Raw genomic sequence first — 14,114 nt, forward strand, 5'->3', positions numbered from 1 at the left:
GCTCAATCATCTGTACTTTCATGCCTGGATCAATCTTGGTACTTATATATGTTAGCCTTTTAATTGCTCCATCTTCTAGATCAACTTCTTCCAGAGGATCTTGAGTTGTATCTTCGTAGCTAAAGCTACCAGATCTTTTTCAATTCCCAAAGGCTCATCATCATACATACAATCAAGCCTTTGGATTTCTGCAATTGGATTATGACCAACCTCTATTTCTATAATATTTTCATTTTGATTGGCTTCAACAACCATTCTTTTTTTGGAAATTGGCCTCCAAGGTCGATTTGATTCTATTTTTGGCCACATGGTCCGAAATTCGAGCCAAAGCATTTAACCCAGTCATCATTATTATCTGTCGACCACCCTGTAGCTGTGGTTGGACATTCACCCCCTATATTCTCATGCTCCCACATAAAACCATGGGTTAGGTGCAACTTCATGGAGAAAAAGATATCTCCCGGTATAGAAAATGATGCTCTCACAGGCATACAAGGGGAAATATTAGATAAACTCTTGTCAAACGTCATTTTATCTACTTTTTTAATATCAGTCAAAAAGTAACTCTATTCAGCCTTAATATTTTTGACAACCCCATCAGGCCGACAACTGGAAATCCTTTGTTTTAGAGTCGATGGAACTTCCCCCACGCCATGGATCCACTCTCATCCTATCAACAAATTATACATCACTTTGGATGCAATTACCACAGATAAGATTGGTCTTGTTACTTTTCCTACAACAATATTAACCTCGATAACTCCTAAGGATTAATTTGTTTTCCCTCATAATTGGACATAGCCATATTATAGGGTCTCAGATCTGTATCAAACTTTCCAATTTTATTTAACAAGAAATACAACATCAAATTTAATGCCACTCCGCCATCAACTAACACTTAATTAACGCCCACTCCATCTACCTTAACCAAGACAAACATTGGTTTAAGATGTTGCTTCATCCATTTTTCAAGCCTTTCAAAAGATACATTTTATTCCTTGACACAAACATTGTTCATTAGATAATAATAAAGAGGTTTGTGGCTCGCTATTTCTTCTATAATACCATCATCTTATTCATCTATTATCTCAGTTATAGTGTCATATTTTATAGGAAGGACATATACAACATTACATAAGATGCCTAATTCATATTCGGACCTTGAATCAAAGATATCTGTCAACATCTCGTTATCTTCATTTGCTACGGATTCTTTGCCATTTTATTTGATCACTGGTGGCAAAGGACGGAAAAGTCTCTCCTTTAGGGGATTTTTTTTCCGTTTGCACTTCTACCATCTTTGACATTTTACCATTCTTACTTGATTCATCAGCCTCAAGAGTTATTTCTCTTTTCTTTGATATCTCTTCCATTGAGCCCGAGTCATTTGATTTTTGCCCAAATAGTTATTTGAACCATATGAGTACTTATTGAAGATTTGGGAATTATCATCGTACGAGGAACCTGTACCTACCTCAATTACCTTCCACTCATGCTGGTCAGATTTGGGTTTTCCCACGGGTCGAAACCACTCACCAATAGGAGCAGCAGTGGGTGGCACATATGTCTTTTGACTCCTCAATTTCCGTGAGGGTTCCTATGGTTTTTGGTAAGGGGAACCTATCTTGTCGAAGGAAAATTAAGGACTTCTTTCATTCCTATGACTCCTCTTAGGTGGCTATGGTATGAAATCCTCGAGGCCCTTTGTGGCCTCTTTATCGAAGACAGTGCTGCAATTAAGGCACAACATGACGTCATCCTTTGATCATGTATTTGTTGAGGAAATCAATCAACTCCTCTTCTGCCTTTGGATAAAGAACTTTGATCTTCTCATCATAGTCCATCATACTTTCCTCTCCTACCTTCGAACTAGAGTCTTTAGTGATCTCAACCATCATGACATCGACAAGTTCATCGAAATTTGCCTCTTTGACCTATAAAGGGTCATAATCAATCTTCATGGGAGGTTTTCTTTTGCCTCTAAACTTAAACCTTCCATCTTTCAGAGTGTTTTGTACCAGATCCTTGAAACAGGCACATTGAGAGGTTTTATGACCAGAAAGTTATGATACTTGCTTAAACCTCTTTCCTTTCTTTGTTCCAGTAGTGGTGTCTTTAGGCCTTCCGACACTATGATTTAACCATAAACAACTAAACAATAAAAAAATTCATCATATTTAATCGCATCAAACGTTTAAGTTTTGTAATGAATGTTTCAGTTTTACTAGGTTCGACATGATTTTTCCTATTAGGAGGTCCTAGGACCTTACAATTATATGAAGGGCCTGACTTTATTTATTCCAAATTAACCTTACTTTCTTTGTCACGTTCAAAAACTATATCTATTTCTTGACTTCTTTCATATGCTTCTACATAAGCATCCTTTTCTTTCTTAGGGTGTCGATTTGATCTGGCCTTCTCAGCTTTCAACTGTTCGACTTATCGAACTCTGTCTACTAATTGGGCCATATCTATCAGATATCATGTATCTAATTTCTTCCTAATGGAATAGTCTAAGCTATTAGCAATTCGACACATTTGATGCGCCAATTGTTGGTAAGTGTAGTTTTTATTTTGGATCAAAGGATTAAACATGGTACTAATTTGCTACATAATCATATTCAACATATCATGGTTGCTTTCATTCATTTGTTGGCTCACATACATGAGAGAACTAGTGGTTAAGGGTGGCATACCTTGAGGGATATATCTTAACCCTCCTCGTGGTTGTGTCATTCGACTAGGATTGCTTATAGAAGATCCTGATGTTAAGTATGGATTGAGATGGGATGCAATAGTCATTGCATTATCTGTAGATGTAGATGCATTGGTTTGTAGGCCTTCCATCATTGAAATTGTCATGCCATATGGATATTCCTTACTACCAGGGGGTAGCGTGAAACTTGGGAGAAAATAATGCCCGAGGTCTACCACAATCACTTGTGTGACCCTAGGAGTAGTTAGAATACTCGTCACTTATGGTGGGGGAGCCACCACTTATGGAAATGTTGTTGAGACCGACATCTGATTTATAAAAGGAGCGGTTACTCCAAAAGGATGTTGAAGTACCTCCACCACCAACCATCGATTTGATTGGTTGTTCTTCATTATCTAGAGCATTACCCTGTGGAAGAGAAGTATTTTTTGGACAGGTCATGTCAACTAAAGTTTTACCACTTCTCAGACACATAAACACTTAGACATTGAAAGTATTTCATGTATGAAGAACAAAAATAAACAATAAAAGCACACAAACTTTTCTGCAAAATTTTAAATTTTTTACACAAAAGGGTCTCACCGGGTGTGCCAATTTGTTTACCGTTATTTTTGGTAAATCAAATCACAAGTTTTCATTCATTCACATGATAAAACTTGAAAAAATCCTATAACATATTGCGTAATAGATTTGAGAAATTATGTTTGTGCTTTGAATATTTATCTTTAGTTATGGAGAATTTGGAAAAAACTTCCAATAAGAATAATACAAGATTGTCCTACGAACTTGAAAACAAAACAAAGAAACAATAAAAGTAACTTAAACAAAAATATTTTGATTACAAAATTATAAAAGGGACGCATATTCATACCATTTTTTTCTCACAAACTGTTTTTTCTCTCTGACTTGGATATTCGAGTTCTATCGAAAATAATGGTAAAATTTGTGAACCTTGGTTACATGAATAAAATCTGCTTATATACTATATTTTCATAATTGCCGATAATTGTCTTCTCTTCAGCACTCGACACATACACCATTATGTGGCCTTTTGTCTTCAACTTTGCTTTTATGTGTTGGTCTTTGAACTGCTCTTATTGTTAAAAACCATCTTCACAATCTTTAACCACCTTTGTCGAAGGGTTTCTCTATCGAGCTCCGTAGTGGTGTCGACATGTCTCTAAACTGCCTAGTCTTTGACCTCAAAACACACTAAGTCCCAAACACACCTGAAAAGCAAGTTGAAGTCACCACTTTCACATCACACCTTCATGTTAAAATGTTAACTGGACATGTTTTGAAGAAAGAGTGATTCTAATCTTGTGGATTTGTTCCTAAGACTCATCCAAAACAAGTTTAGTGGGTTATAGTACAGTATAAAAAATCACAGGCTAATACCATCTCCCTTATTTAACGAGGAAAGTGTGTCACTTCACAAGTGTTTAATTTTTTAATTCAAATACTGTTTTTACACACTCTTACTGACTTAAGTGTTAGAGTATTAATATTTTAGGTTAGTCCCCTCTCCACCGCAACAGAAGCTCTGAACTATAGCAAAAAACTTTGAATTCATATTTTTCAATCAAATCCATTTCCAATACAAAACAAATTGGATATCGCATACTAATGACCAAATGACACAACACATGAATTGTTACTGCCTAATGTGATTCGAATATAAGACTTTAAGATGAGCACACTCTCAAATTCACAACCTTCAATAATAGAACAACCTTAGAGTTAATTGATGAATCATATTATAAAAAGGCCAATTAAGATATTTCATGAGTAATTTAGATCACCCTTACTTTATTAAGTAACTTGTTGCAAACATTAAATTTTATCATTTTTTTGTTTAATGGTTTAATGACCATAATTTCATCCTTTAAAAGTGAATAAATAAAATATTATGAATTTGATTCGGCAAGTTCGCAATTGGAAATCCTTCTTGCTATCAATTGACCGGATTATTGTGATTAAATTTTATCAATCTAACTATTAGATTTAAAATACTTATTAAATATATAAATTTTTAGAAAATTTAAAATCATTTAATATTTTAGGCTAAATTATATTTTTTGTCCCCCAATTTTATCTGATTCACAAAATTCGTCTCCTATTTTAAATTCGAACAGTTTTAGTCCTCTTCACACATTTTTTATAGAAAGTTGATGCGATGTTTTTTTTTAACTTATATTTTTATATAGGTTTAATGCCCTTTTTGGTCATGTTAACGTCGAGGTTTATTTTAGTCCCTTAACTTATAAGAGGTTCATATTGGTCCCCTGACTCTTCAAAATGTATCATGTTAGTCATTTTCGTCTAATTAACGACGAATTTAGCGACCAATTTCTGACTTTTTTGTCGCTAATTAGACGAAAAAATGACTAATATGATACGTTTTGAATAGTTAAATGACCAATATAGATTTTTTTAAGTTGACTGACCCAAATGAACTCAGAAGTTAACAAACATGACCAAAAAGGATATTAAGCATATTTATAAAGTTTCACAATAGATTTATATACGATAATTTGTCATTTTTCACAAGAAACTTATCATTTAAAAAATAAAAACATCGTTAAAATTTTAAGTGTAAAAGTATGAGAGGAGAATCAAAACTATTTAAATTTAAAATATGGGGTATCAGATAAAATAGGAAGACCAAAACTGTAATTAAATCAATGTTTTATCATATTATAATTTCAAACGAACTTATGATAATTTATTATAAATTACTGACATATTTTACAAAACTAGAAATTTTGAATTAATATAAATTTTATGTATTTGATAATTAATATACTATCTCTAATCTAAACAACAACATAATTTTATTTGAATGCAAAAAATATAAGTAAATATTAAGTAATTTTATCATATTTAATACTATTATAAAAATGTATTTGAATAAAATAATCAACCATATTTGTTAACACTATTTACTTAACTTTTTCAAAACTATTTTTTATATATTTAAATCTAATGAGTTATATTTAAAAAAATTAGAAAGCAATTAATAATAAATTAATGTAATTAATTATATTAATATAAAAATATTAAAATATATGTATTTGATTTGCTTTGGTTTGTTTTGAAAATTATATCAAAATTTGATTCGATGCAACTAGTACTTATAAAATGACATCTAATCACACCCAACAATATTCAATTTTGTATGGTTTTCTTAAATTTGAAAGCCCCTAATATAAGACATTTTTAACCATCCTGTCTTTCAATATGTTGTGATATAATCCAAAGTTGTATAGCTCAAGCCCAAAGTTAATTAGGGTTTAGAGTTTGTTATTTAGTATACACGTTAGTTGTATATAAATAGACATATTTCGTAATTCAGTTTGTACAATCATAATTGAATAATATCAATCCTTATTTTCATTTTTATTCTTTCTCTTCTCACAAAAAATGTCTCACACACTAACAAATTGATATTTAGAGCTCCGTTGAGATTCTTGATCGTGTTTTCAAGAATTACATGTTGGTCGGGATTGTGGGTTATTAATCAATCGCTGCAAAGATGAATGGTACTAATGGAATTCTGAATTCTCTTCCAATTCTTAACGGTAAAAATTGGAATCGATGGAGCAAGCATACGAAGTCCTTGTTCAGCTTTCATGAAACCCTGGAAGTAGTTGGTAATGACGTCTCTGAGTTTGCTGAAAATGCAACCGATGCTCAAAGAGTCGCGAACAAACATGCGAAGAAGAAATACTGTAAGGCTGCATATTGCATTCAATCAGCGGTAGATTTGGTGAATTTGGATAAGATCTCACATGTTGAATCAACGAATGAGGCATGACATATTCTTGTCAAGTACTATGAAGATTGTGAGAAAATCAAAGTCGTCAAATTGTAGACTTTATGACGACAATATGAATTGTTACAGATGAGAGAAGATAATAAGATTGCATGATAGGTGTCGAAGGTGCATAATCTCGGCCATCTCATGAAGGGTTGTGGTGAAACCCTAATTGATAAGATGATATTTGAGAAGGTAATGCATACATTGACCTCTCACTTTGATCACGTTATCGTAGATATTCAAGAAAAAAACAATCTTGAAACTGGAAGATTTGGTTGGTTCGTTAGAGGCACATGAGATTAGGATTGTCGAAAGGAAAGGGGTTCAAGATTCGATACAAGCACTGCAGGCTCAAGCTTGGAAGAAGCATGGTGGTTCCGACAAGTTCAAAGGAAAAGGAGACAAGACTCAGAGTAAGAAGTCTTGGTCGAACCATCAAAAGCATAAGTTCTATGATATGGATTCTGGATCATCAAAAAAAGGAGAAGGAAACTTCTGTCAGAAAGATAAAGAGAAAAAAGGTGTGAAGTGTTATAACTGTGAAAAGTGGGGTCACTTCACAAAAAATTATTGGTACAATAAAGACATGGGAGAGACAAAAGGCAAGTAGGAAGGAGAATTAATGCTATTTGAGGTTTGGATATTTGAACTTTCGATTACTCAATCAACTGACTACTCAAGATATGGTAATTGGTATACCAAGTCTTTCGTTTAGACTATGCCAATGAGATCCTCTTGCATAATTGAAGTAGTACATTCAGATGTATGTGGTATGTTTAAGGATCATACCATTGGTGGAAACAAGTATTTCATCTTATTTGTCGACGAGTATATTCGAAAACTTTAGATCTATGTGATCAAACGAAAGGACGAAGTATTTGCAATCTTTAAGAGATTTAAAATACTTGTCGAAAACTAGAGTGAAAATAAGATCAAGGTTCTACGAACATATGGATGTGGCGATTATACATCAAATATGTTTAAAGAATTTTGTGTAAAACATGTTATTGATCATGAGGTAACTGCTCTTTACACGCCTCAACATAATAGAATAGCAGAAAGAAGAAATATGACCATATTGTACATGGAGAAATGCATGTTGAAGCAAAAGAATTTGCCAAAATCCTTATGGGGTGAAGTTGTTTCCATTGCTGTTTATATTCTGAACAGGTGACCTACCAAGAAGCTGAAGATCAAGGTTCTTGAATAAGTGGAGTGACAAACACCCATCAATGAGTCATCTGAAGGTGTTTGACTCTATTTGTTACAAGCATGTTCCTGGTGCGAGAAGAAGGAAGCTTGATGACAAGAGTCAACCTATGATTCTGGTAGGATATCACAAAATAAGAGCATATAGGTTATTCAATCCAACTAATGAGAAGACCGTGATGAGTCGAGATATTGTTATTGGTGAAAATTTTGTCTAGGATTGGAACTCTGGTGATCCAATTAACAAGTCATTGATGAGCTATGGCGTAAATAAAGAAATCGATGAAGTCGAAGTCGAATCAATTGTCGATATTTGAGTCAAAGCAGTCGAATTCGAAGAGGGTATGGCTAGTACAAACCATAGACCTCAAAGAACTAGAGTTCGTCCAACAAGACTTCAAGTCTACGAATTGACTGCTGATGATGAAGTCATGCCAAATGGAGAAGTAGCTCATTTTTCTTTACTTGCAAATGCTAAACCAATCAACTATATTGAGGTTTTAAAGAATACATAGTGGAAGTCTGCTATGGTCGAAGAGTTGCGAGCAATAGAAAGAAACAACACATGGAGTTAGTCGAATTGTAGGAACATACAAAAGTTTTCAAAGTGAAGTGGGTGTTCAAGTTAAAGTACAATGTTGATGGGTCAATAGCAAGACATAAGGCAAGATTGGTAGCTCGAGGATTTTTTAAGAGAGCAAGACTTAACTAATCTGAAGTATATGCACATGTCGCGAGATTGTAGAGTGTCAGATTGATTGTAGCCTTGACATGCAAGCAAAGTTGATTGATATTTCACTTAGATGTGAAATCAACATTTTTGAACGGTTCCTCAGACAAAGAAGTCTATGTCACATATGTTGGTGTAAGCCCTAGAGGTCAATATTTTTGGTACTTGTATCGAATTATTTAAAGGCATTTTCTTTATTATGGTTGATTAATAAAGTCCCTAGAATAGATAGTCCGTTTAATGTATAAATAGAACCCCTTGGGTAGAAGCATTGTCACTCTACTCCACTCAGACAGAAATTCAAGTAGAGACTTGGAATTTTGTTTCCCTCTTTCTCTCACTCAAAGCCTTCATTCATAACAGCTAGCACTGCGATTGAAGGAATCCGTTCGTGTGGACTGAGTAGAGACGTTGTCATCGTTCAACGTTCGTGATCGCCCCATGGATCTGTATCAAAGGTTTTGATCATAATCAGAGATCTGCACCAAAGGTTTGAATCGCCACAAGAGGTAACGATTCTATCACTGATCATGCCCATTCGTAAGGATCACTAAATGGAGAAATTTTTAAATTCCGCTGCGCCTTGGATGGCTATTATCCAACAACATAACCTCTTGGATTTGTGATACATGGGAATCAAGGAAAGGGTATAAGTTGCATAAAGCGCTTTATGGCCTCAAGCAGACATCTAGGGCATGGAACAAGAAGATTAACTCATACTTAGTCGAATTGGGATTCGCCAAATGCAAGTCTGAGTATGGTGTCAATGTATAGGTTATGACACAAGATATAACAATCATCTGCTTATATGTCGATGACTTCTTGGTAACTAGAAATATCTTGAAGAACTTGTTGAAGTTCAAAAAGTTGATGATGAGGAAATTTGAAATGTTGAATATAGCAAACTTGTCTTATTTCCTAGGAATGGAATTTCAAATGTTGGAGAAAGGTATGGTGCTACATCAAAGAAAGTATGTCAAAGAGATACTCAAGAGATTCAGGATGGATGGCAAAGTTAGAGAAACATGTAGAGGAAGACAAAGTTAATGCAACTTTGTTCAAACAAATTGTGGATCTTTAAGATATGTGTGCAACAGTCGACCTGATATAGGTTTCTCAATCAGATTAGTAAACAGATACATGAGTGAACCAAGGGTGACACACATGAAGTCTGCAAGAAGAATCTTGAGATACTTAAAAGGATATATAAACTATGGAATTCTATTTCAACGTGACTCTGAAAGCAAATAAGCTATGGTTACTTTCTATTCAGATGCTGATTAAAATGAAGATAAAGAAGATCGAAGAAGCACATTTGGTTATTTCTTTCAAGTATTTGGTGCTTCAATCTCATGGTACTCGAGAAAACAACATGTGATGACATTGTCATCGTGTGAGGCTGAATATATAGTAGGATCATATGATGCGTGTCAAGCAATCTGAATAAGATTTGTGCTATAAGAGATTGAGTTCGAAGTGAAGAAATCTCTGGTGATACAGATCGACAATAAATCAGCCATAAATATTGCGAAGAATCCAGCTTTCCATGGAAGGAGTAAGCATATCGAAGTTAGATTTCAATTCTTAAAGGAGAAGGTAAATCTAGGTGAACTTGAAGTAAGGTATTGCTCAAGTGAAGCACAGTTGACCAACATTTTCACTAAAGGATTGAAGATCGACAAACTCTTGAGTTTGAGAAAGAAATTAGAAATAGTTCAGATCGACTGTGATTAGCGTATGTTTGACAACTTGGATTATAGAGAGTTATGTTGTGATATAATCCAAGTTGTGTAGCCCAAGCCCAAAGTTAGTTAAGGTTTAGAGTTTGTTAATTAGTACAAAAGTTAGTTGTATATAAATAAATATATTTTGTAATTCAGTTTGTACAATCATAATTCAATAATATCAATCTTTATTTTCATTTTCATTCTTTCTCTCCTCATTAAAAGTGTCCCACACACTTACACAATATACCTACACTTTTCAAAAGAAACATCTTACTACATCTCAGAACACTCTAACATAAAAGTCTACGAGAAATGAAAAGTTAAATACAAATTTAAGTATTTATGATGATGCATTTTAAAAGAGTGAATTAAAGTCCACATATAACACTAAGTTTTTTTTATAATACTAGGCAATGTGTGACTTTCTTATCGGTATATTTTCAATAAATATCAATATTTTTATCTTAATAAAAAATAATGCATCAATTTTCATAGTATACACATACAACACATACAACAGTAATTCAAATAAATTAATATACTCTACTATAAAGAATATAGTTACTTGAAATTATATATCTCTAAAAAAAATTACATTGTCTATAATGACAATCATAATTTTAAAAAAAAGTATTGTACTCAACTAGAAAGAGAGTATATTTCACTTAAAACAAAATCATTTCAAAAAAATCTTTTGTTTTCATCGGCAATCATAATTTTAAAAAAAACTATTATATTTTACGAGAAAAGTAATTTTCACTTGAATGTAAATCACTCTAAAATTATTTAGATATAAAAAGTTTATTAGAAAATTTATCTAGCGACTTCCATTTTATTAGAAAACTCTTCAACAACCAATATAATTTTACAAATGTCAACCAATACTTGTGTTCTAACCAAATGTCTTATGTAATCTAGATTATATCAACTCATATTTAACTTATATTTTCACAAACTATATTTGAGAAATTTATAAAAATTAAAAAAACATAATTAATACTCCAAGACCACGAGATTGAGAGATGCACCATTCAAATGTGATTTGAGATTTAACTCATCACATTTAAACCAGAAACAATAATTTTGATGCACTAGTATTTTGTTAAAGCAAATGGCCATAAGTGGTTTTCTTTAAAATAACCACATGAAAATTGAAAATCAAATGTTATAATACGTAACATTATGGAATATATCAAAACAATTTCTGGCTCCCTTGAAGCACTTTCAATAATCAAACAAAATGAAGACCTATGTAACATAGACATAGGCAAATGTTATATCAAAAGAGAAATATAGCCATAGGCATAAGACTAATAATAATAATACACAATAATAGAATAGAATCCTTATTATCCTTTGTCAATTGTCAATTAATTCAACCCCACCTTGGACATTCAAAATTCAAAAAAGGGTGGCTAGATAAAGAGAAGTTGAATGGTTAACCCAAACTTTAATGACCTATTACCATTACAATAGCATCATCATTATCATATGTAAGGTAACACATACTACTATAAAACGCGTCCTCATTTTAAGTCTCTCAAATCTTTTGCTATATAAATACAACCCTTTACCTCAAACCACTCCTTCCCACTTTCTTCACTCACAAATTTTCACAATCTTTGTCCTGTTTTTTCAATGGCTCTGTTTTCCTCTGTTTCACTCTGCATGCTTCTTCTCTTATCCTTCTTTTTCTTCACATGTTTCTCATCAAAACCTAATAATCATCACCATGCAAACAACTCTTTCTCCATCTCTTTCCCTTTAACATCTCTTCCACTTTCCACAAACACAAAATTTTCCACCCTTTCATCATCTTCTTTAACTGTGAAATCATCCTTCAAATATTCCATGGCTCTTGTTGTGACTCTCCCCATTGGAACACCACCACAGCTTCAACAAATGGTTCTCGACACAGGAAGCCAACTTTCATGGATTCAATGTCACGACAAAAAAACACCACAGAAAAAACAACTTCCGACAACCTCGTCGTTTGATCCTTCTCTTTCCTCGTCTTTCTATGTTCTCCCATGTAACCACCCACTTTGTAAACCCCGTGTTCCCGATTTTACCCTTCCCACAGATTGTGACGCAAATCGTTTATGTCATTACTCTTATTTCTACGCTGACGGAACTTTAGCCGAGGGTAATCTCGTCAGAGAAACAATCACTTTCTCTCCTTCCCAAACTACCCCTCCTATTATCCTCGGTTGCGCTACTCAATCTAACGATGCTAAGGGTATTTTGGGAATGAATCTTGGTCGTCTTTCGTTCTCTTCTCAAGCTAAAATAACTAAATTTTCCTATTGTACCCCTTTAAAACAAACCCAACCCGCATCCGGTTCGTTTTTCCTCGGAGATAACCCGGATTCATCGCGATTCCGTTACGTAAATTTGTTGACATTCTCTCAAAGTCAACGCATGCCAAATTTGGACCCTTTGGCCTACACACTCCCTTTGCTAGGAATTAGCATTGGTGGGAAGAAATTGAACATTCCACCTTCGGTTTTCAAACCGAATGCCGGCGGGTCGGGTCAAACCATGATTGACTCCGGGTCCGAATTGACTTATTTAGTGGATGAGGCTTATAATACAATAAGAGAGGAGTTGGTTAAAAAAGTGGGACCCAAAATTAAGAAAGGCTACGTGTACGGTGGTGTGGCCGACATTTGTTTTGATGGAGATGCAATTGAGATCGGACGGTTGGTAGGAGACATGGTGTTTGAGTTTGAGAAAGGGGTGCAAATAGTAATTCCAAAAGAAAGGGTTCTTGCTGAGGTGGAGGGTGGGGTCCATTGTTTTGCTATTGGAAGGTCAGAAAGATTGGGTGCGGGTAGTAACATTATTGGCAATATCCATCAACAAAATCTATGGGTGGAATTTGATCTTGCAAATCGTAGAGTCGGCTTTGGTGAGGCCGATTGTAGCAAATCCGCTAAATAAAGTATGAGGAGAAAAAAAGAATTTTGTGGTCGAGATAACCGACACTCAGACATTGATGATCGTTGAATTTAGATCAGATGATTTATAACATATTATCTTAAAATTTAAACCTAAATCATCTAATCTTATTTCAACGATTATACCGATACCATGAACTAGGATTTCTCGGTCGCATCAACCAAATATTGGTCTACATGCATCTATCACAAGTTGGCAGAAGTCTTTATTTTAACTTTATAGGTTCCACTTAGTATTTACTATACAAATGAAACATAAATGTGTGAGTTGCGATTGATGAACACAATGATGTTTGTACACGAGTCAGAGTGGAGAAGAAAAAAGTAAGAAACAAGTCATCCGTGTTGTAGGGGTAAGTATACGTCAATGAAGTTGGATTGTAGCAAAAAGTGTGGGGTTCCATGATGCTTCAAACGACATGATGAAATCATGTATATATATTGATTTGAATAAGACTTGTGTATATATCATGTTAGAAAATATGTCAATCATGATGTATATATATAGTTTATGCGTATGTTATTTTTCTATTAAGATAAGTTTGATATAAGAAAAATAATTAGCTTCAAATGGGATACAAACACGTTAGTTATGTAATAGTATATATTACTTTAGTCAGAAAAATCTCACCCTCTCGTATTTATTTCATATTTATTATGAGTTAAAGAGTTTAAGTGTAATGGCTAATGGATGTGACCTAAAAATAATTGATGTGACTTTAATCATATTTCAAAATTTAATTTAATTAAAAAAGAAAAGATTGTATTCATATTTAATAATATTTAAAAATTTAATGTAAAAAATTTAAAATAATTAATAAGATAATTGAAATTAAACTCAGAGATCAAATATGTAACTATATATATATATATATATATATATATATATATATATAATATATATATATATATATATATATATATATATATATATATATCAAAGGTTTAATTA

The 14,114-nt window shown here is 33.3% G+C and overlaps 1 protein-coding gene across 1 annotated transcript; it reads left to right on the plus strand.

Annotated features, from left to right (window-relative positions):
* Positions 1-11,451: 11,451 nt before the first annotated feature.
* Positions 11,452-13,680, plus strand: LOC127118373 (aspartic proteinase PCS1). Its single transcript, XM_051048560.1, has one exon. It carries the CDS (start codon positions 11,841-11,843, stop codon positions 13,143-13,145), a length of 1,305 nt encoding a protein of 434 aa, XP_050904517.1. The 5' UTR covers positions 11,452-11,840; the 3' UTR covers positions 13,146-13,680.
* The last annotated feature ends 434 nt before the right edge of the window (positions 13,681-14,114 follow it).

The sequence above is a fragment of the Lathyrus oleraceus genome, chromosome 2 (assembly GCF_024323335.1).
Source record: "Lathyrus oleraceus cultivar Zhongwan6 chromosome 2, CAAS_Psat_ZW6_1.0, whole genome shotgun sequence".
NCBI classification, from domain to species: Eukaryota; Viridiplantae; Streptophyta; class Magnoliopsida; order Fabales; family Fabaceae; genus Lathyrus; species Lathyrus oleraceus.